General features: G+C 42.6%; 1 protein-coding gene across 3 annotated transcripts in view; it reads right to left on the reverse strand.

The window, feature by feature from the left end:
- The window catches only part of FGD4 (FYVE, RhoGEF and PH domain containing 4), a 205,445-nt gene that overhangs the window by 131,600 nt on the left and 49,222 nt on the right, over positions 1-24,623 (reverse strand). Inside the window, exon 2 of one of the 3 annotated variants that reach the window (XM_044990291.1) lies at positions 12,099-12,144. The exons of 1 other annotated variant lie outside the window; for it this stretch is intronic. In XM_044990291.1, the coding sequence (XP_044846226.1) occupies positions 12,099-12,123 (25 nt within the window). In that variant the 5' untranslated portion in view covers positions 12,124-12,144. Of the gene's footprint in view, positions 1-6,771; positions 6,790-12,098; positions 12,145-24,623 lie in introns of those variants that run through there. One more of the 3 variants, XM_044990301.1, reaches the window with a different exon arrangement.

Here is a 24,623-nt window from a genome sequence, read left to right on the forward strand (position 1 = left end):
GCTGACTTCAGTGTGTCTCTGCGGTGGGGTGTGGCCCTGCCTATGTGCTATGGAAGAGGCTTGTGAGTCTAACCCAGCAAGACCAGGTAAAGGGGACCCAGGCTGGCAGAATAGGCTGATTGAGTAGGGAGAGGCTCAGTTAAACCCCAAGACATCAGGTGACACCCCAAAGGGCCCAAACCCCTCACAGCCCCCGTCACGGAAAAGCTGAGGGAACACCGACTGAGATCGCTGGGGAACGTGAGACAATGAAATGTGGGATATATTGGACAGAGTACAAGATCTAGTAGTTCCAGGAAAAAGACTATGGGAAGACCCAGAAAAAGGTGATTTGAGACACTGAAGGAGGACACAAAAAAGATCAGCGTTAACTTGGAAGACCCACTCGACAGGAATGTTTGGAGATGAAGAACAAGGACCGCTGACCCCAACAAATGGGGCAAAGCAAAGGCGAAGAAGAAGATATGGCAGACTAATATAGGTCTGTATTATCTGAACACCTCAATCTTTAATGTATTTATCCTCAACACCCCTGTGAGGTAGGGTACTATCATCACCATTTTACAGATGGGGAACTGAGGTACCAAGAGGCTAAATGACTTGCCCAAGTTCCCACAGAAGTCTATGACAGAGCAGGTAACTGCAATCAGATCTCCCAAGTCTTAGCCCAGTGCCCTAATCACTAGACCATCCTTCCACTTCAACTCCCAGTGCCTGTGCCACCTCGGATAATGGCTAAAGATCCCTTAACTCACTGAAAGCTGAGGAGATTGGTACGAACTGATTAACGCACAGGAGTTGCTGCTGCCCTTGAGGATTTTTAGAGTGTTTTGCTGAGGAGGGTGAAAAGTGTGGATGGGAACTGTGGGGCTGCCATTCTTCTCTGGCTCTAAGGAGCTCAAATCACACACACTTGTATGCCATGCCATGGTCTCCAATCTTTTTACACACAAGATCACTTTTTGAATTTAAATGCAACCCAGGATTTACCCCAGCCCTCTCACTCCATCCCCCCTCCCTCTGTCACTCGCTTTCACTGGGCTGGGGCAGGGGGTTGGGGTTCGGGAGCAGGCTCTGGGCTGGGGCCGAGGGGTTTTTGTATGTGGGAGGGGGCGCCAGACTGAGCGTGGGGCAGGGAGTAGGGTGTAGGAGGGAATGAGGGGTGCAAGCTCTGGGAGGGGGCAGAGTGCTGGGGTGCAGGAGGGTGTGTGGGCCCAGTGCTGGTGCAGGAACGGAAACAGGGCTGGGAGGGGTGCGGGCTCCCGCTGGGCAGTGCTTACCTTGGGCGGCTCCTGGTCAGCAGCACAGCGGGGCTAAGGCAGGCTCCTCGCCTGCCCCGGCACCGGGCTGCTCCTGGAAGCAGCTGGCATGTCCCTGAGCCCCTTGGGGGTGGGGACATGTCGCTCCGTATGCTGCCCCTCTCTGCAGGCACCACCCCCACAGCTCCCTTCGGCCTCAATTCCCCGTTCCCGGCCAATGGGAGCTGCAGGGGCGGTGCTTGCAGACAGGAGCAGTGCAGAGACCCCCTGCCCTCCCTGTCCCCCGGGGCCACAAGGATATGCCGGCCACTTCCATGTCCGGGAGCGGCATGGGGCCAGGGCAGGCAGGGAGCCTGCCTTAACCCCGTTGCGCCACTGGACTGTTAGTGGCCAAAGATCGTGACTATCAGAGGCTCTAGGATTGACCAGTCGATCGTGATCTACCAATTGGTGACCCTGCTGTAGAGAGACTGTGAAGTCATCACCTTAAGAAGAACAGAGGGAATGTATAGGTGTATGTACTAAGGCAGCATTTTTCAAAGTTTGGTTCACAACCCAGTACTGGGTTGCGGCATGTCAGGCACTGGGTCGCTCTGGTCAGCTCTGCTGACCAGGACGTTAAAAGTCCCATTGGTGGTGCTGCCCAGCTAAGCCAGGCTAGTACCTACCAGCTCCAATACCATGCTACGCCTCGGAAGCGGCCAGCAGCAGGTCGGGCTTCTAGGCAGAGGGACCACGGGGCTCTGCGTGCTGCCCCCACCCTGAGCACCCACTCTGCACTGGAGTGCAGCACAGTCCACGGTGCCAGGACAGGTGGGAAGCCAGCCTCTGACCCCAGCTGCACCGCTGACTGGGAGCCACCAGAAGTAAGTCCGCACCCCAACCTGTGCCCCAATCCTCTGCCCCAGCCCTGAGCTCCCCCCAAACCTGGAACCCCTTTCTGTACCCCAAACCTCTCATTCCCAGCCCCACCCCAGAGTCCTGACCCCAACCCTCTGCCCCAGCCCTGACCTCCTCCCACACCCCAAACCCCTCATCCCCAGCTCCGCTGAGTTGTTGGCATCAACAATTTTCAACTGGCTCCCCAGAAAAAGAGCTTGAAAAAGTCACTGTACTAAAGTACATCCCACAATAATAATTATTTAACTACAACAGAATGGTGAATCCTATGTGGAAAAAAACACCAATATAGTTACCACCCCATAATAACAAAATTATTTATAAGTATTTCCAGTGCTAGTTGTATATGTTTATATATATTAAATCCTTGTTCATTAAACCTGAAAGACTGTCATACAATGGCCTAACTCTGTATATCATCTTTTAAGTCCTGAAGAGACAGAGCTCTGGCCTGTGTTTCAACAGAGAGAGAGATAGCCTACACATCAAGCTAAGGGGAGTATATTAGAGTTATATGTAACATTACTCAGCATCCTCTCTTTACCCCGGTACAGGTGCCTAATGCATTAGTCAAAGAGACCCTGTAACATCAACTAAACAGATGGCAAACACTGTATCAAGAGAACAGTTTGATGCACCTTAAATTCTAACTGCCACAGGAGGAAAGTGATGCAGAAAGCACTACTGGCAATTCTTTGCCACCAGTTGTTAGGCCTTAGAACTGCCTTTGTTCGATGTTCATGCACACAGTCTTTTTGTGCTGCTGCAGAGTATGAAAAAGTCTTGCACAGCAATTTTCTGACAAATTGGCACGTCTATTTTGTAAGTCATCTTGCTGCTCTCTAGCCTGAAGCCCCTTCAGTGGGTGCTGGCTTAGTTAGCAGTACCGTTATCCAGGAAATCAGGTCCTGATATTTAATCATGCAACTACCGAGTCTGCCCTATCTGTGACCACAGCTGTCCACTCTAATGCCAAGCGCGCGAGAGGGGGGAGGGCAAAGGGGGAAAGAACAGCAACAGCTCAAGTTTTGCTAACAGCAGCAGAAGCTGTGCCAATGAATGAATGCTCAAGATACCGTGGGGGGGGGGGGCGCAATTGCCACAACTTGTGTTGGTCATGCTGTCTGGAGTGGCTCAAGACCACGAGTGCCAACCTCAGGGCAGACTGTCAAAAAGCAGGGCAGAGACACCAAACTAGTTGTATGGTGAAATCTTTTTATAGAACAAACCAGTAACAAGCGTGAACTCCTAAAGCTCTCCAACAGTCTTACCATCGCATCACAGACGGTCCCCTTGGGCACTCCAGTTTATCTTGCCACCCAGGCAGGCTGGACTACGTGATAGATGGTCACTTCACCCCCAAAATCACAATAATATTCAGGTTACAACCAGTCCCAAAACACCAGTCACTTCCTATATGTCAGCTGTACTCAGATCTCAAACCAATGACCATGCCTGTAGCCAATCCTGTAATAAACTAACTCAAGATGTATTAATGAACAAAAGAAATGAGAGTTTTACAAGGTTAAAACAGGAAACATACATACACCAATGAGTTACAGTTGTAGACTTAAAGAAGCTCATATTAGCTTCTATAATAAGCAGCTGTATGCATCCTTTAGGGCTGAGCCATACCCAGCAGCAAGGGGATCTCTTGCTTGTGTTTACAAATCTTTGCCCTTCAGAGTCCAGACACCATAAAGAGACTCAGTTTCCTTTTCAGGGATTTTTATCCCCTTCACCCCAGAAGCCAAGCTGATGGGATGAGTTCATCCCCAGGCCTCCCCTTCTGGAGGGAGAGAGAAATACAATCAACAAGGTTTCCTCTCCTTTGAGGCTACATAATGCCTCATTTGCCTTCAATGGGTCATCTTGGGTTAGGGTGACCAGATGTCCCGATTTGAGGGTCTCTCTTATGTAGGCTCCTATTACCCCCGACCCCCGTCTTGATTTTTCACACTTGCTATCTGGTCACCCTATCTTGTGTGCTGGATGAGCACTTCACTTTAATTAATGCTTTTTCTGTTTGGTAAATTACACAATTGCAGAAGTTTACAATGCAAACACTGAATATAACTTTATACTATGGGTTACAGATATTATAAGGTAGGATTAATACATGCAGCATCCTACAAGCAATTCCATAAAGTCTAAACACTGGACACATTCTTATATCTATTTTAACTATACTAACCCACAGATAAACCAGACTGGCCAGACCAGCTATTCATTAGTCAGTGCTCACTGAGGCCTGGGGCCCTGGCATAAAATGGCACCTTGTCTGCAAGCACCACAGTGTTAGCTTTCAGCGACCCCATGTATAATACTGTTTGCCTCTCTAGTAACATACACTCCTTGTTATCACTTAAAGAGTGCACAATCAAAAACTTTTTCCCTCATTTCAAAGTTTTAGTTACTACGGTGGTTCCATATTCCCCTGTGCAATCTCACTATAGAAAAAGGAAGCACACACAGTTCCCTGATTGCAAAACTGGATTACTCTACTTGAATCTATTTCCTTATGATAACTATCCTTACACCTCTTGTCAACTGTCTGTAACTAACCATCTTGATCACTACAAAAGTTTTTTTCCTGCTGATAACAAGTCATCTTAATTAATTAGCCTCTTAGAGCTGGTATGGCATCTTCTCTCTCTCTCTCTGCACACACACACACACACACACACACACACTCTTCTTATATGTTTCATTCTATGCATCCGATGAAGTGGGCTGTAGCCCACGAAAGCTTATGCTCAAATACATGTGTTAGTCTGTAAGGTGCCACAAGTACTCCTCTTCTTTTTACAGATACAGACTAACACAGCTGCTACTCTGAAACCTGATTGCAAAAAGACATTTTAGTAGTGCCTGTCTCTATGTGCGCTAGGTGTTATGCATACACAATGGGTTCTTGATCCTGAGTGGGGTCTCTGGATGCTGCCATGATATTATAAATAGTTTTATGAAACTATAAGATCGAAGATACAAGGTCATTAAAAATAATCTCTCTATTTACTTTTGTGTTTAAAATAATGTTTCCCTCTCTGCTGATTTACATGGAGCTTTACAATATTATGAATATGTATTTCAGCAACAATAGAGTGAACCAGAGGGCCAGCAATACCTTTCTTTCCATCAAACCCGTAAGAATCAGATATTGGCATGGTGACATTTGCAGAAGTGGCAAATAGGAATTTACATTTTTCATAATTTGTCCATTAACCTCTTAAGTAATCTGTAGTAGTTTTCATGTGTACAGATGGCAGGGGGTGGGGGTGGGGGGAACCATGAAAAAAATATTCATAAAAGAGTACCATTACTTGCATTTCCAATGATTGCACAGAACAAAATGAAGTGCATCATAAACTGAAGAAATATTGTTTTGCTAGTAAGAAACAATTTTTCAGACAGACATTTTCAGCATTGTCAATAGTCTATTGACATCAGTATTGAAGCACTATCCCAGTCAAAGGAATACTGAACGCATTTTTACCCATCTGTATGGATGCAGCTGTATAAATTTGCTACATTGTCAAATGCTTTACTTACTATAGTGTAAGTTCCACCATCACCTGGCAACGTGTTATGTCACATAGTCTCAAGCCAGGTAGGGATACACAAAGTTTTGCCAGCCTAGCTATTCCATTAAGGATGTGATATTTTATTTTTATTTTTAAGTTTAGCTATGCCAGCAAAAGCCCGAATGCAAATGTAATTATGCTGGCATAAAAGGGGCTTGTGCAAATACAGCTTGTTTTGTTTGGGGAACAGTTATAAGATATATTAGCAAAAGCATTTTTTTGCCAGTATTAGCTGTATCTGCAGTAGGAGGGTTTGCCATTATAGTTATAATGGAAAATCTTTTAAATGCAGACGAGGCTTCACTGTTAAGGAACCAAACAAAAGACCACTTAATGAGGCACTACAACCATCCCCTAATTACAGATATAGGCAGTAACACCAAGTTCCATTTCCCATCCCGTGAGCCGCACAGATCGACCGGCAACAGAAGCAGAAAGAGAAAATTAAACTGTTTTCTGCCACCAACATTTGAATACAAGACTTGAGCACAAAGCATATCTACATTTTGCCATTGCTATGAAGAGACACCTGCACAACACACCAACATTCTGCTTACTCCACTGACTCTCCAGTGAGCACAGAGTCCAATTCAGTGTGTCTGACCTGATGTTCAAAACCCTCAACAAGGGAGGGGAGAGCGGCTTTATTTACCTGAGAGATGAACTCTCCCTCCTCAACAGCTACATGTGTGCATGGGAGACAGAAGTCTCAAAGGAGAAGGACCTAGAATGTGAAACTGAAAGGCAAAAATGACCATATAGGTCTTATCACGTCCAGCAACAAATACAGAACATATCTATTTGACTTACGTTTCCCTCAAATTATTTTTTAATTCCCTCACTCTCACAAATCAGATGTATAAATTAATCAAGCCTTTCCTAAAGGCTGGAAAGGAGGAAATATTTCTCATCTCAATGGGGGGATGCTCAGATACTATGGCGATAGATTGTTATATTTAGCTAGCTAAATATATACCAAGGAACTATACTATACTTAAAATGCATTAGATTAAAAATAGCTTACTTACAGCCTCCCATGCCTTTCATCAAACAACCAACCAACGATGTGAACTGAACTTCTCCTTAATCGCAAATATTTACCTGTTAATGCCTCTACACATTTTGGATTTAGCCCATAAACTGGGCACAGAAAAAGGTTTACAAAACACCACATTTAAAAAAAATAGGAAGTTCTGAATTTCATAATAGTTACTAACACTGACGTGACTCAGGAAATATGCAATACAAATTTCAAAACACAGTAAAGAGCAGCCAGGGGTTGGGAACTGGAGCAGAATTATAATTTTTTTTAAAAAAATCATACTTTTAAAGGATTTGTTAAAAAACAAAAATACCACTTAATGTTCACAGATCTCATGCCAGTTCAACTCAGTGTCCTGGGCAAATTTATCTTGGTAACTAAATTCTGTGACTTAAAAGTTCTGTCCAATTACAGCTATGCAGATTATACTTCCCTTTCTTAAAAACCTGGTATGCAGTGTTGTTCGTGAAGAATGACTATATAATACACAAGAAGTGGTATTTCAGTTTATAAAGCAATTTGGGCTCTTTGAATGACTTGAGTTAGGATATTAGCTTATTCTCTGGTTACTTCCATTTGCAGGATCAGATTAAAGTTTGTCCTCTAAATTATATTTTAAATATTCAATTTATATCCAAGGAAGAGATGCAGTGTCTACTCAGGCTAAATTATTAGCCTTCAGCAACAAGCTGAGACTAGTAAATAGGACAGCCTTATATTTTTAACTGTTTCATACTTACTATTGATTTAGTACAAATTACATAAAAATAAGATGCATTAAATATTTGAATCCTCTATTATGTATTTCATTCCTGCAAAAAGCTAATACAGATACAATCAGTCATTGATGTGACTTCCCAATTCTTTTCCTCTTTTGAATGCCAAGTATTCTACTAAAGCTGTACTATTGTTGCAACAGTGTTTCCAAAAGATTTAGTGATCTGTTGGCCTAAAATGCTCGTACAGCAAGCCATGCTTTCAACTCAACATTCCCTCAAAGTCACAGACTTCCCACACATCAAAGTAGCAAACCCTTATAGAATAATCCTATAGAATTATGCGGAGATGAAACCAACAGGTTTCTAAGGAATTTTTTCTAAACGACTATCCTTTCTATAGAACGTCTCTAAAAATCTATAACTTATAGAATTTGTTCAGGCACATTACATAAGGAAAGAGAAGTCCATTTCAACAGATTTCCACGTGTGCAAGCTGTATATTGTACTTAAAATACTGTAGTGAACACTCAGTGTAACATATTTCTTTCATACACAGTCCTCCTCTTTCCTTGAAGCTGGACTGTAAAGCATGGTCATTCTAACATTTCCTTTTATGAGTATACCTACACAGGTAACAGCCATAGGCAAGGAATTAGTTGAACAAACAGAATGTTGCCAACTCTCACAATGTTTGCCATTCTTCTCAAAGCCTCAGTTTCTGTTTTTTCATTCACAAAGTGTGAAGCTGAATGGAGCTTAAAGTTGAATAAGTGAAAGTTTATTAACCCCCCCCGGACTATTCTGTCCACATGTCTGAGCTGCTTCCTGCCTAATTCCCTGCATTATCTATTCCACTGGTATCCCATCAATAAGAGTCATTCCAGGGAATACTGACTCTCTGACTCCAATTCCACTGATCATAATATACCCAGGAGCCATGTGATTATGTGAAAATTTCAGCTTCCATTTAAAATGCATTTTTTTCAGTTGTGGAGAAAAACTTGACCCCGCTAAAACCTCAGAAATCAAAAAGTAAAACCACATATTGTGGCTCTGTTTTTAAAGTGTCATGATTTTTAAACAATTTCAAGATTATATTTTTAGGACCGAACATTATTTTGTTGGGTTGGCAGTACCAAGATAGGCCCAGAGATTAAAAGTAGTGAACAGATTTTATGAAACACTGTGTCTTTAAGAACTGCCCACTAGCTGATAAGCAGTTCTCCAACAACTTAGTGCTTATACATTCAGATAAACAGAACTAGGAAGACCATCTGCAGTGGTTCCATCTGGTGATGCCCAATAGTTACCTCCATCTCAAGGGACAGAAACAGGAAGTACTAGGAACCAAGACAGCCGAGAGAATCTGGGAACATTAAGCTGATTCCTGTTGAGCTACTGGTCTATCAAACATGAGGCTTTCCTGAAATCCAAGAACTCACTCCTTGATCAACAAGAGTTGTCCCTGAAAGCATAGCTGGACCATGTTACCGTATGTACACATCATGCCGAAACAAACATATTTACTATATCTAAAGAACCCAGTCAGTCAATGATGGATTCACAGTTTAATTATTTTTCTCTGCGCCTTTGCCAAGAAATCTGCTTGCTCAGAATGCCTATTACATGACATTTATTAGCATTTCTGTTTTTTTCTGCAACGCCTACTAGCTAACATCTCATGTGACAATGGTACAGAATAAAAGAATGAGTCACTTCTAACACTCAACAAGGAATTTGTCAGAATAAGCAAAACACTATTATCCCCAAAACTGCTTTCTCTCATCCCTTTACGGTACAATCTTGATCCAGAACACTCCTTCAGTCCCTTTCCTCCAGGCATCATGCCACATATTTAAACAAACAGTACACAATGCCTTTTTAAAGCAACATTTTAGTCCTATAACTTCCCTTTGCTTTTAAAGCATGGACAGTAAATTCTTCTTTATCCCACCCTAGTAATTTTGTGTTCTGAAAGGAGCAATAGTGTGTCTGGCACAATTAATTAAAACATCACTAAAAAACCCCACTTTTGTTACACTTTTTTGTCTGAGTTAAATTTGGTTTCATCACTGCCATTGCTAGAGTTATTGCTCACATCAAAAACAAGGAGGAGTTATTCCATCTAAATGCATACAGAGCAATATCAGTGCTATACCACAATTATCTGAAACAAAATAACGCTTCAACATCTACTATACAAACAATACACTTTATATTCAAGCTTACTTTAGGTCACCCATGACATTCAAATAACTAAGGTTGTACTGTTAGACAATATCCATTTTTGGCTCCTCCCTAATCCATTTTCATTGCACCAATTTACATTAATTGGGTCTTAAGATGCTCACATACTACAATGAAGAATCCTGTGGCACCTTATAGACCTTATAGATAAGGTGCCACAGGATTCTTTGTTGCTTTTACAGATCCAGACTAACACGGCTACCCCTCTGATACTTGACATACTACAATGACTGACATGATATAACCTAGGTAGAACAGAATTTGAGATCTAAGTTTGAGATCTATTCTTCAATGCAGCTGTTGATTTTGGTAGCAACTATAGGCCCTAGCCAAGATGGGGGCCAAATTGTACTAGGTGCTATACACTGATATACTAGCAGTCCCTCGTCCTAAAAATCTTACAATCTAAGTAAGCAAACGAGATAAAAGAAGTATTGTCTCTATTTTAAAGATGAGAAGATTGAGGCAGAGATTAAATAACTTGCCTGAGGTCACACAGAATCCTGAAACACAGCCATTAACTGACCCACGTTCCCAGTCCAGTACCTTAACCAAAGACCATCTCTTTCACCAATCCACAATTGACTTTGATCAAGCCACTTTTTCTACACACGAGTCTGCCACAGTAGCTTTAACATTTATATAGACAAGCAAGTCCTCGGTAAGTGTTTCACACACTGATTACCAAAAATGTCTTTGTTTTTCTATTTCAGGTTTTCTGTGGTGATGTCAGTTATATATTCCCACGGCTCTTATGTCTTCTTCTTCCAACTCCCCTTCAACTCACTTTTGAAGAGTCCTCTTTTCATTTGGTTTCATTGCTACTTTTTATTTGTAAGCATGAAATAATTTATTTCACCCAGATGTGTTTTCCACTTCTCTGTTGAAGTTCTTGCATCTGGAATCTCCTTTTACAAGGATTGCTTAATCATTTGGAAAAAGTCCTTTTCACTGTCTTAAACAAAACAAAAAAAGCAACAAAAAACAGGTTTAAGTGGGGCGGGGGGGAGGACTGAAAGGGTTGGCTACCCACTGCAGAAGTATTTCAAGGTTTGATACTTAAAGATTGTCAATGAAGCTTCATTTTAGTTAGATTTTCACAGTGATGACTAACAATCTTAGCCTCATATTAAAGCTGGCTACCCCAGTCTTGCCCCTTGTCCCAGTTGGTTTGTAAATGAGGAGGCGCTGAGGCAGCACGTGTTGGGTGTTCAATAGAACTTGCCAGCTACAACACCTGTGGTTTAAATGGGCTGCTGGGCTGTAACTGTTCAAGAGCACTTTCTGCTGTCCTTCCAGGTCAACTTCTTTTATTTAATTTCCTCTTTATTTTTATCTGATTCTCATGGTCCTATCTTGACTGCACACCAGGGACCAGTTAGAGAAAGATGGAGCAAGTATATCCTGCTTCTCTCTCTCCTTTTTTTTATGCAGTGTTCATAAAAACTGCACTCCCTTCCCACTTTCAAATTTCCTCCTACCCACTCCCCTTATTGTGTCACTTACATTATTGAACTGTATAAGATTTTGGTTACTTTTTTACCATATCATCCCTCCATCTGTTTTAAACAAATAAATAAATAAACCTTCAGTCACACATGGTTCAATAGAGCCGCTAAGCCCCCTCCTCAGCCCTCTAACAAGGATGTATGTCCCCAACACACAGCCCTACGGAGAGGGTTGAGCATCTTTAAAATGTAAGACACATTTAGTTGAGTAAGTTAAGGCACCCAAATTTGAATGTTCTGGCCTCCATTTTCCAGGCTGAATTTAATACAGTGTCTTTCATGACACCAACAGGGACCTCCACCATCACGCAAAATGTTCATCAAAACATAAGCAAACATTTAACCTCAAACGTAGCAGAGTTCAATATACATATTGTGGAGCAAGACAGTCATTTGGTTTAGGTTATTCAACATTTACATAAGTTTTACTTTTAAATGCAATTATTTACATAGCTTTACAGGTCCAATACATAGGTCAAGAATTGAGATCTTAGCCTTGCATGTAAGCGGATATGAACATTACTACAACAGTGTGCCTAGAGCTCTCTAGCATTGAAAGACAAGACTAAAAAATATGGATCACATTTTAGCATTTAAAGCACCTGACTGGCGGTGCTCCAACAAAATAAATTTTTTTAACAAATATGAGTTTGGTCCAACAGGTGAACCAGAATAGAAACAATACGCCATTCAGTAAAGGGCAGGGGAACTCAACTCACACCAGTGTTAGAATACATCCTAAGAGTTTCCATTTGCCAATATTTCTCCAGAACATACTAGAGAGAGTGTACTCATTTATTTTATTATATAAAATATACCTAATACAAACTGATGGGTACCTTGCATAATGGGGCTCTGATTCATGACTGGGACTCCAAGGTGCTGCTGCAATACAAATAATAAGGTACATATAAACAATTTCCTTTTGAATTTTATATGACTTAATTAAGAAAAATGTAATAGGCCTGCTCAAAACAAAATCAATACCATTCTAAAAAAACCCACATCCCTTCCAATTAAAGTCTGATAAGAGACAGGCCCAACACCATACCCTAAATGCCAGACTGATTGAAAATTGTTTCCCTTGCTGGCACAGGGCCATCGAGCTTTCGTTGCACTGCAAACACCACACCACCAGCCCACAGACATTTATATCTATATCATTTTGTTGACGCAACTAAAGTGCTCTCAGACGCCAGTGGAACATGGGGACAGAGCTGGCCCCTCAGGTATCCAAGTCCCAAGCTATTCAGGCCTTTATAAATCTAAGACTCCATCTTGATTTGCACATGAGAGTAAATAGTAAGCCACAATTTCTGGCTACTGATTCCACTTGAGTTTCCAGGAACAGTCAGGATCTCGAAACATCCCCAATGTGTGAAATGTGAAGAAACCTCCTCAATGCTGATGGCTGTAACCACCTCTGCTATTTAATCAGCATCTCTCCTCCAGTCCACATCATCTCAATCTTTTCTAGAGGAAACTTCAACCATTTGTTCTCATCGACACCCCAGGCTTGGCCAGGCAATATGAACGCAACCTGAGGAAAATGCAGCAACGTTTCATATCACCTGGACACAGGGGTGGCTCTACAAATTTGGCCGCCCCAAGCAGTCATGCCCTGGTCGCGCGGCTCGGCTGGACCTCCCGCAGCTGCGGGCGGTTCGCTGGTCCGGCGGCTCTGGTTGAGCTGCCGCAGGCATGCCTGCGGGAGGTCGAGCCGAGCCGCCGGCCGAGCGTCCCCTCCGCAGTCATGCCTGCGGGAGGTCCGCTGCTCCCGGGGCTCCGGTGGACCTCCCGCAGGCATGACTGCGGCAGGTCCGCCGGACCAGCCTGCCGCCCCTCCAGGAAAGGGCCGCCCCAGGCGGGTGCTTGCCCCGCTGGGCTCTGGAGCCGGCCCTGCCTGGACAATGACACCACAACTCAGAATGCCTTGCTATCTCCTTCAGCAGCCTCTCACACACATTGGCTAGAAGAGGTGACAGACTAAGTGGTTGCTTGGCTGTTTTTTGTTTGTTTGGTGGGGTTTTTGGGGGTGGGGGGCAGAAGAGGGGAAATCTTCCAGGATCTCTACATATCTAGAGATGATGAATGCAATTGCCTTTTCTCCCTCTTCAATAAAGGCAATATTTGATAAAATAAAAACTCCACAATGTTAAACAGCCATATTTTTCCAGAATTTACCAATGTCTATAGTATAAGGTTGAAGGAAATTAAAAAATGGGAACTGACAGAGGTTCTCAGGCTCAAGTTTTTCTCTTGAAGGAAGGAAAAAAACCACACATTTAGGTTTATCTTATCTTATAAACCACTTTGCAAACCATCCTGTAAAATTCTGAGGTTTGACTTCTGTACTATTTGCCTTTTTGTCTTCACGGTAGTAGTGCTTTTTCTCCAAAAGACTGTCAAATTGTTTCTGCTGCTTACACTGTACATGCTAAGAGCCAGAATTCAGTGCATTTTAGGAAACAGCATTTAGTTATATATATAATTTTTTAATTTAATAACATTTATAAATATAAATATATAAATAATTTATTTTAGTTACATGCCATTGCCCCATCATCCAACTTGAGCCACCATAGGTAAAAGAAATGTGAACTTGTAAGAATACACTATTAGTGGATTACACACAAGATTTCAATATAAATGCCTCCAATCCACCACAAGTGGCTCAGAAGTTTATCTCCTATTGTCTACTTTGTAACAGGGCAACTAGAAGTGAAAAAGGCAAGTGAAGAGGAAGGAAAAAGCAACAGCAAGCATTCAGAAAGAAAGTGGAGCTTTGATAACGCTGGACCAAAGCAGCAAGAAGATGAATCCACATGTTGAAGCTGAAGCAATGACAAGAACCTAGCTCTAGGAAGCTTGCTTTGGTTTTAAAGTTGAGATTTTAAAGAAAGCTCCTTCCATGTGTATTACCAGCCACATGCCGTCATGCCCTGGTGGCATTCTAGCAGCGTGTAGGTACCCTAATAGAACAAGTGTACCACAGATGGCTCAGAAAAACTGAAGCACTTAAATTATTTTTTTAAAACTAAGAAGTACATTTGATTTATCATCTGCTAGTTGTGGGGAGATGGTTGCAGAAGGGGAAATTCTGGAAGCCTAGAGAACATGCACCAATAGTCACTACTGTACAGTAAGAAGAATGTCAAGGAAGTGCATTAAAAATGAGTAAGTCAATCAGCAATAATATAACACCAAGAACTTTTCAATAAGGTCTTGACAGCCACGTAAGCAAGAAAATAGCTTACGGAGCCAGAAAAGCACAATAACCCTTCACTAACAAAGTTCAATGTCAATCCAGGCCAAAGGTCCTGTTCCCTATTTAGCTAAACACATACATGTCAAAAATTTCAGAGGATCCTACCTAAATAACAGGCGCTTTTGAAAATGTTACTCGTTAAATTTTACTTGGACTTTGTTTTCTAAGTTACAATGGATAAAAATTTCAAAAAGGTATCAGCTTGCTCCTGAAAGGCTGATCCTGCTAGTCAATCCTTACTATGGCAATGGGTGTAGAGCCAGGCCTAGACTCTGATCCTGTCCCTTGATGAGTGGTATAGATGGACAATGCAAGAGAAATTATAATTCTGTCATTTGGTCATCTGTTTTTTCCATTACAGCAAGTCCTGGAACAGCTGGCCCTGTTGTTGCCATGCTCACGGCTACATACACTCATGACTCTGACTCATGATTTTATTGTACAAACATTATTTTCCTCTCCTTTTTGGCAGCTTTTTACATATTTTATGGTTTACAACTCCATCTTACTCTTTCATTTGAAGTAAGTTCCATCTGGAGAATAAATACTAAAAATCTATTCCAATCTAAAAGGTCTCCGATTTCCTCACCACTATGTTTACTGCTAAGTTTTTGAACGCTGCATCAAAAAAATACCAACTACAAATGGCACAGAAATAAGCAAGTTTTGCCTGTTTCCAATTTTTTTTTAAATTTATTCTCTATGGAATTCGAACACCTGTTTTATGTGTTGCTGCCTCCTAAATCTGTCGACCACTTGTCAGTGAGATTTAATTGTTGAAGTGGGAGACGGAGGGACTTTTTTTGCACCAACAAGCATGACTGATTGCGAGGGTTTTTTTTCTTTTTGTTTTAAAATCATAACCTTTTCCACAACTGTAAGAAATAAAAATGGTCTGTGCAGTAATACTCTGTTGCCAAAGTTAGGCAACTAAATCCCTATTTAGGCACATCAGTGGCCCAATTTTCAGAAGTGAGAACCTGCATCTTCCATTGAAAGATACCTGCTTTTGTAAATGTTGGCCTCAGTATGTGCATTTCAATATTTTACTATGTTGCATTTCATTTGGCACCTGAATACTTAATTATACAGAAAAAAAGAAAAAAAACCCTTTATCCAAGAATGAAAAAAATTATATCTATGGTCACCAGCTTGAGAGGCACAGACACCAAAGTGGAGACTGGGAACTGCGGGCTTGAAATAGAATCAGAGAAATATCTTTGTTTCCCAAGTCAAATAACTTGTGAGAGAACACCATTCCTAGAGAAGAAAGATGTTCTTCTGGTTAAGGGACAGGCAGGGCCGCCCAGAGGATTCCGGGGGCCCGGGGTCTTCGGCGGCGGGGGGCCCTTCCGTTCCGGGACCCGCCGCCAAAGTGCCCCGAAGACCCGCGGCGGGAGCCCCCCGCCGCCGAATTACCGCCGAAGCGGGACCCGCCGCCGAAGCGCAGCCCGGTCTTCGGCGGTAATTTGGTGGCGGGGGGGGGTCCCCGCCGCGGGCCTTCCGGGCACTTAGGCGGCGGGTCCCGGAACAGAAGGGGCCCCCCGCCGCCGAAGACCGGGCTGCGCTTCGGCAGCGGCAGCGGCGGGTCCCGCTCCCACCCCCCGCCCCCGGTCCCGGACCCGGCCCCAGCCTCTTACCAAGCACGTCTCCGGCGGGGCCTGAGCTCCGTCCCGCTCAGAGCCGCGTGGTGAGGGGGCGGGGCTGTGAGCTCCACGCCGAGCGGAGGCAGCTGCCCCGCCCCCTCCCCACGGCGCTCTGAGCGGGGCGGGGCTCAGGCCCCGTTGGAGCTCCCAGCCCCGCCCCGCTCACCACGCGGCTCTGAGCGGGACGGAGCTCAGGCCCCGCCAGAGACGTGCTCGGTAAGAGGCTGGGGCTGGGGCTGGGGCCGGGGCGGGACCGTCTCTGAGCGGGGCGGGGCTCAGGGGCCCCGCCGGAGACGCTGAGGCTCCAGGAGAGGGGCGGAGGCGGGAGCCTCCGCTCTTCTCTTGGGGGCCCCTGCGGAGCCCGGGGCAAATTGCCCCTTTTGCCCCCCCCTCTGGGCGGCCCTGGGGACAGGACTGGGACTTGTGTTGAAGAGGTGGGAACTGAACTCAAAGCCCACTTCCTGCATGATTTTACTTGCCCAAAGTCACTCTCTGCCTCAATTCCCCAGCTGTAAAATGGAGATACTACTACTTCATCCGTCTAGCCTATTTTACTTGTAAGCAATTTAGGATGGACACAGTCTCACTGGGAGCTTGATCTCAGTTTGGAATCTATTGTAATACAAATCTTTCCTGTAGCATTGCTCTATACCAGGGATCAGCAACCTTTGGCACGCAGCCTGTCAGGGAAATCCGTTGGCGGGACGGGACCATTTGTTTACCTGCAGCATCCGCAGGTTTTGGCGATCGGAGCTCCCGTGGATCGGAGTTCACCGATCCGAGCCAATGGGGGTGCAGGAAGTGGCGGTCAGCACATCTCTTGGCCTACGCTACTACCCGCAGCCCCCATTGGCCTGGAACAGCAAACTGCAGCCAGTGAGAGCGCCCATCAGCCAAACCTGTGGATGCTGCAGGTAAACAAACCGTCCCGGCCTGCCAGCAGATTTCCCTGATGGACCGCATGCCAAAGGTTGCCGATCCCTGCTCTATACTAATAAGTCTTTTACAAATACAAGTACAATCAGAAGATGCCATCCCTGCCCTAATGATTTAACAATCTAAGTTAGACAAATAGTATGACTGTCTCTGGGAGAATTGAGGGGGAAAGTGCAAAAAGAGGAAGAATTGTTCTCATCAGAGGGTCAAGACCAGACTATTTGTAAATGTGTGTTAACTTCCTTAGTTCCTGATTTTTTGGCAGTGGGGGAAGAGCTTTTTTTTTCTTATTTGTTGAGGAGAATAAGAGAGAAGAAAGCAGGTAGATCAAGAGAGTGAATATTACAAAATTTTCCTCTAAAGGTGACTTAGAAGGCAGAGTATCAAAGTTTAATAGTTTTAAAAATGTGCAGGAGAATTCAGGAATTTTGTGGCCTGCTACAGTAAATTACAATGGTCATGAACTCACAGAAGCAGAGGCCTTTGTATACAGCTGAAAGTTTGGAACTTCTAGTAGAGAAATATAAAACATTCAAGATAACTTATTGACACTCCATATTCCCCTGCTGTTCCACGATAATTAGTGATTCATTATCACACAGTGAATTAGATTCTGCATAGGATTTGTTTGTTTGTTTTTTGTTAAACAACAAAAACTAAATCACAGAAGTGTAGAGCTGGAAGGGACACCAAGAGGTCATCAAGTCCAGCCCCCTCTATAAATCCAGACCATTCCTGACAGGTATTTGTCCCACCTGTTCTTAAAAACCTCCAGACACAGTAATTCCACAACCTCCCTTGGAAGTCTGTTCCAGTGCTTAACTACTCTTATAGTTAGACAGTTTGTTCCAAATACCTAACCTAAATCTCCCTAGGTGCAGATTAAGCCAATTACTTCTTATCCTACCTTCAGCGGACACAGAGAACAATTAGGCACTGTCTTCTTTATAACATATGAAGACTGTTCTTAGGTCTCCCTGTAGTCTTCCTTTCTGAAAACTAAATATGTTAGGGTTGGTTTTTTTTTAAACCCTTTCCTCATAGGTCACATTTTCCAAACCTTTTATCATTTTTGTTGCTCTCCTCTGGACTCTCTCCAATTTATCCACATCTTTTCTAAAGCATGGCACCCAGAATTGGATACAATACTCTAAGCCTCATCAGTGCCGAGTGGAGCAGCACAATCATCTCTCATGTCTTACATATGACATTCCCATTAATACACCCCAGAATAGCAGTCTTTTTCACATATCCATCACATTGTTGACTCTCATTCTACTTGTGATCCACTATAACCCCCAGATTCTTTTCAGCAGTACTACCACCTAGCCAGTTATTCCCCATTTTGTAGCTATGCATTGATGTTTCCTTCCTACATGAAGGACTTCACACTTATCTTTATTAAACCTCATCTTTTTAAGTTCAGACCAATTCTCCAATGTATTAATGTTGTTTTAAATTCTAATGCTGTGCTCACAGCTTGGTGTCATCTGCAAATTTTATAAGCACACTCTCCACTCCATTATCCAAGTCATTAATGAAAAAATTGAGTAGTACTGGATCTAGTACTCACTCTGTGGGACCCCAATAGATATGGCCTCCCAGTTCAATAGCAAACCACTGATAACTACTGAGTACAGTATGTTAACCAGCTGTGCACCCATCTTATCATACTTTAATCTAGACCACATTTCTCTAGTTTGCTTCTGAGAATGTCATGTAAGACTGTGTCAAAAGTCTTGCTAAAAAAGAAGGCATACCATACGTCTACCGCTTCCCCACTTCTCACTATACTGGTAACCCTGAAAAAGAAGGACGTTAGATTGCTGTGGCTAATGCTCTCTCTAAATTTGCCAGCATCAAGAGTAGATGAGATGCTGGACCAGTTTCACGGGTGAAACACACCTCAACCCCAGACCTAAGAAAAGGTTCCTGGCAAATCCTCTGGGATCTACCACTGCACTTTAAGACCACATTTGTGACACCAGTTTGGAAATTTCCAAAAGTTATCTGCTGCAAGAGCTCATAAGGTACTGTGCTGCATGCCTTGACATGGTGATCTCGATCAAGATTTAGGAAAACAGAGGCACCTACGCCAAAAATCCCTAACCTCAGGTCTAATTATTAACCCATATACATGTTATTCTGGGTAGAGCGTATTCGATTCTTTTGGGGGCAAGGGAAAGATGAAACCTAAACAAAAGAAATCATAGACGATCAAGTCCCTACCACAAAGAAAAGGCTTTTTTATAGAATTAGCTTGGTATTTCAGGAGGCTTATCCCCAATGTCTCTAAAATTGCTACTCCATTAATGGACCTCACTAAAGAGGAGTTAAAAAATTTAGTGGAGTGCAGAATTCAACAACCCTTTCAAAGAAAAGAAAGTTGTGTTCTTCTGTTTAATGTAGCAGAATAAACGGTTCTCAAAATCTGGACTAGCAGATGCTTCTAAATTAGGAGGATCACAAGAATTTTAAGGACTGAAACCTCTTTTCCTTGTATAAGAGTAGAAAACTCTTCCCAAGAGAGCAAATATATTGCACAATAGAATGGAAATGCCAAACTATTAAATGAGCTATTGAAGGAGTTATTTCCTAGGATGAAGATTTAACCTAGGTTAATTGCATGAAAGATAATGATGGTTGTCTTGCAGTTAAGCCATTAGACTGCTAATCAGGAGGCCTGTGTTCAACTCCTGGCTGTACCACAGACTTCCTATGCGGTCTCGGGCTAGTCATTTAGTTTTGTGTGTCCCATTTCCAAATCTGTAAAATGGGGATAATGATTCCCTGTCACATAGAGGTGTTACAATTATTAAGGAACCTGTCCTTGCGAGTTACTCAGATGCTGCAGTGATGGGAACCATATAGGTATAAAGGAAGAGACGAACATACACAGGTTCTAGGTGGTATTTAGAACACTAGCCATATCAGAATATAGTAATATGCTGCCCCCTTCAAAAAAAAAAAATCAACAAAGTTACAAAATGTATATCCTACTGTGGGATGGAAGAAAAAAAAAAAGATTGAGGAAGTTTGTTTCCTCTTGACTGAGGAAGAGAGCATGTGTGTCATCGCCTAAATAATAAGAGAAGAGGAAAACGTAATAGGATAACTCACCAGCAGCAGGTGGAAGAGGGAAGATACAGAAGGCAGCTGCCAGTTGCCAAATTACCACTTTAAGCTTGCAGCTACTTGTCTCTGCCAAATTTAAAGGGTCAGCTATTCTAAAACTACACTGGAAAAAATGACACGGGATTTTCAGAAGTGAGCTTGTAAAGAAAGGACAGGGGTTGAATTCCCTCTTCATTAAGGACAAGGCATCTGGTTGAAAGTCATCCCAAAGTTTGCCAAGTTTAGATCTCAGTGTTATTTTTATATATATAATATATGAAAACTATAATAAAACAGAGATGTAATTTGGTATCAACTGATACCTTTCAGTTCGTACCACTTCATCTCCAAACTACCCATTCCTATTGAGCAAAGTTGGAAACAACCATAAAGATGGCACTTTTTAAATTTCTCTATCAAAATCAGACTCATTTATTGCAAAAACAGTAGTAAATCTAGGCAGGCAATTAGCATGGTAGGAAGACCAATATTGTTTCTAAGTGATTTATATATTATCTGCCCTGAACATAAAAAGCTTGATGTTTCCATAATGCGCAAAAATACTTGCACTGGCCTACTGGACCTTTGAAATATTCCTCTTCGAGTTCAATAGTTACTTTTCACAGAGATTAACAAAAAAGCAGAGTGTTCCACAAACATGAATCTGAAGGCTCCAACAATACATATATCACAGACTCTCTAAACATCAGTTCATGCATCCAATTTCACTCCTGCAGCATCTTGAAAGTCCTACCACAAACTGAAAACACGAGTCACAGACTATTTACAGTTATTTATTGTGCATACTTTGAAAAGCTTTTGCATCAGGCAGCAACACATAAAAGGCTCACAGTCGTATTCTTCTTGTTCAAGGAAGGATTCCAATTGAAATAAAACAGAAGTCACTGGAGATATTTAAGCAAGTAAAGCAAGCAGGATATGACTCAATGTCTTTGCTGCTAAAAGAAAAAAAGTTTAGTGGGAAAAATTTTTTTTACATTACTGCAGTTACACCCAAACCCCAGACATATCCCTATAAATTGTTCAAAAGTTTCAAGTTGTTAGCAACCGTTTGCTGGTGATAATCATATTAGAAAGTTCTAATGTACACTGGCAGCTGATGTTTAAACTAGTGTGTCATCTAACCCCTCACAAACTAGCATCTACCAGCACCTATCAACTGGAGTTCTCTCCACTGATATCACCATTGGAGCTGCACTGGTGATGGCAACTGTGGGAAATTTTAACAAAGGAGTCTAGCACAGGCCTATGCCTAGTCTACACAAGAAAATTAAGTTGTCTTCTCTACATCACTCAGGGGTGTGAAATATCCACCCCTCTGACAGACATTGGTATACCAATCTAAACCCTGGTGCAGACAGTGCTAAGTTGATTGAAGAATTCTTCTGTCAACTTACCTACTGCCTCTCAGGGAGGTGGATTCCCTACACTGACAGGAGAATCCCTCCCGGTGGTGTAGATAATGTCTACACTCAAGTGCTGCAGTGATACAGCTGTCCCACTGTAGCATTTTAAGTGTAGACATACTGCAACTCTTGTAAGGCCTAATAGAACACCTGTTGAAGTAAACAGCCAGGCTCCCCACAGACATAAATGAGAACAGGACAGCCCACTGTGAATAATAAGAAAGAAGAGTTGGCAATAGGTGGTGGCTCTGGTACCATTTTAAGACTACAGTAAGTCAAATCTATATTTGAGACTAAATTGCAAGAGCACATGACGAGTTATTTCCTATAAAATATAGTTGTTTATTAGATTTCACACACACAAAAAATGTAAGTTGCCTTTTAGAAATGTATTGCAGAAATTCTGCCTATGAGTCATATGGCTGCTTTAAGAAAAAAGAAGATACGAGAGACAAAAAAGTAACTATTTCTGAGTACTTGACATATGCATTCAGAAAGTGTAGAAGGAAGGAGTCACCTAAAAGTGTTAATATCAAAGACCAAATGACTGACACTTGATTCCTGCAATAATGAATTTCAAATAGATTGCCTTGAACATCTTATGGGTGAAGAGAAGGGTAATGAAACCAAGGAAGAACATCAGATTCACACATACAGTGGGGAACATTTCCTCTAGTCACACCCTTGAAACTAATGGCTACATTGTCCTTTATTTTAAACCCTTACAAAGTGTTTACGAAATACTTAGTCCAGTCTATGAACTTTTAGCAGGATTCCAATTGGTTATACTCTTAATTAAAAGCAACTGAACAGTCTATAGGTTAATAGTTCTGAAAGTTTCCATAGTTCTGATAGTTTCCATTCTATCTCCTCCACTAGTACGTGTGTGTGCGTGCATGCAAGCAAGCAAGGGGAAGGACTTTTTTTTTTAATTAAATATCTTACTAAATGACACCATTTGCCACATTAGGAATTCAAGACCAGTAGCATCAAATGTTGTTATATAGACATTAGGATTTCATAGCAAGTTTTATCAATGGTGGAAGAAAATACTTAAATCCCCATTTGACTCTGCCCATACAAGGTCCTAGATCTTTACTGTTAATGGTTATTACAATTATTTTACAGCACCTCTCTCAGCCATTACGAAATATAGTAAACATGATTAAAACATAAGAACTTCATCGTAACTCTATTGTAGAGATTAGGCTGGCTGATACTATTCATTGGTGGTCAGACACGAAAACTGACAGGCTGTGTACGCTTTCTTCTGAAAAAAAGATACCAAGGTAACCTTTCTTGAAATGAATGAGCTGCTAGTGGTTTGCTTTTTCATCTACCTGAACTCCTAGCTCCAAGAATTATGATTTGGAGGCAGCATAAGGCTAGGGGCAGCCTTGAAAGAAGCTATTCTGAAGAGCTCAAATAGAAATAAACGAGGTTTGTAATTACTATTTTCGGCATTATTAGGTGGTCAGACTACATTAGGAGGTGGTTAGCAAAGCTTTTGACATCCACACAGTGCAAAGTTAAGTATAGGGTTTGGGGTTTTTATTTATTTGTTTTTGGTTTTAAAAAAGTGTTGACAAGGCATTTCTTACTACACACATATGTACTTACTGAAGATATCAAAGACATCAACATGTGCACAAATGCACATGCTATGAAGTAGAGGGATGTGTGTCAAGGCTGATAGAAACCAAAAAAAAAAAAAAATCAAGTTTGAAGGTCTCTTGTAAATGTAAATGCTTGCTGTGCATTTTCAAGCTTAGGCCAAAATTATCTTTTATTAAGACATTTGGAATACACTAAAGAAATTAGTACAGTTTAAAAAACTTAATAGCACATCCCTTCAATAGACTTTTTAATGTGACAGTAATAGAGAGATAAGATACAATGAAGCACTTTTTTTTTTTTTGGGTGTGAAATGGGACCTCAAAGAAAAAGGAAGAAAACTAATGACTAAACTCTCTCCTCTGATGGCTGCTTGGGGTGACTGGAAACCTCCAGTCCAGTGTACACCCAAGGGCATACTTCGCTGACAAGTATTTTTCTTTACTAAAGACAGGTGTAACAGATCAAAATCTCTTTAACGTATCTCAAGTTGATTGCTTCTTTACATGCAAAGCAGTCTCCTCCAGCCCGTCAACCTCACCACGGCAGCGGCAGCCATTTTGAGGCCACATGCAGCCTCCAACAGAGAGATACAGAGAATGCATTCTGTGCAGGTCCAGGTTCAAGTGGCAAGAGGCTCAGGTTTTAAACAAAAATCCCTCTCTGGTGTTTCTACTTCATTTCAGGAACAGATTTAAACAAAAAAGCATGAACTTGCCCAAAGTCTTTGGCTTCACGCTTACCATCAGGCCTGCCAAGTGTTGCACATCAGGCCTGGCAGTCAGTCATAACTGCATGTTTCCCATCCACCCAATACATTGCAACAGCCCTGCTAGAATGTCACCCATCTTGCAATGGTAGGGACTGATTATACCTCCTGGCAATCAAATCCTGTATATGATGGCAGCATGGCTGTCTGGATGCTCTGGTCCCCTGCTGTCCCCCAACTCTCTGCAGTTAGGGATGCCAGGTGTCTAGTTTCTTTTACTGGAACACCTGGTCAAAAAAGGACCCTGGCGGCTGCTGACCGGGCCGCTAAACGTCTGGTCGGTGGTGCTAAGGCAGGCTCCCTGCCTGCTCTGGTTCCACATGGCTCCCGGAAGCGGCTGGTACGGGTGTGCGTGTGTCGCCTCTGGCACAGAGTCCCCTGGCCCCTGTGCCTAGGGGCCAGACAGGCTGGCTGCTTCCAGGAGCTGCCTGAAGTAAGTGCTGGCCAGAGCCTGCACTCCTGAACCCTCTCCCACACCCTTGGCCCAGCCCTGAGTCCCCTCCCGCACCAAAACTCCCTTCCAGAGCCCACACCCAACACTCCCTCCTGTACCCCAGTCCCCTGCCCCAGCCTGGAACCCCCTCCTGCAC

The sequence above is a fragment of the Mauremys mutica genome, chromosome 1, assembly GCF_020497125.1.
Source record: "Mauremys mutica isolate MM-2020 ecotype Southern chromosome 1, ASM2049712v1, whole genome shotgun sequence".
Classification (NCBI taxonomy): Eukaryota; Metazoa; Chordata; order Testudines; family Geoemydidae; genus Mauremys; species Mauremys mutica.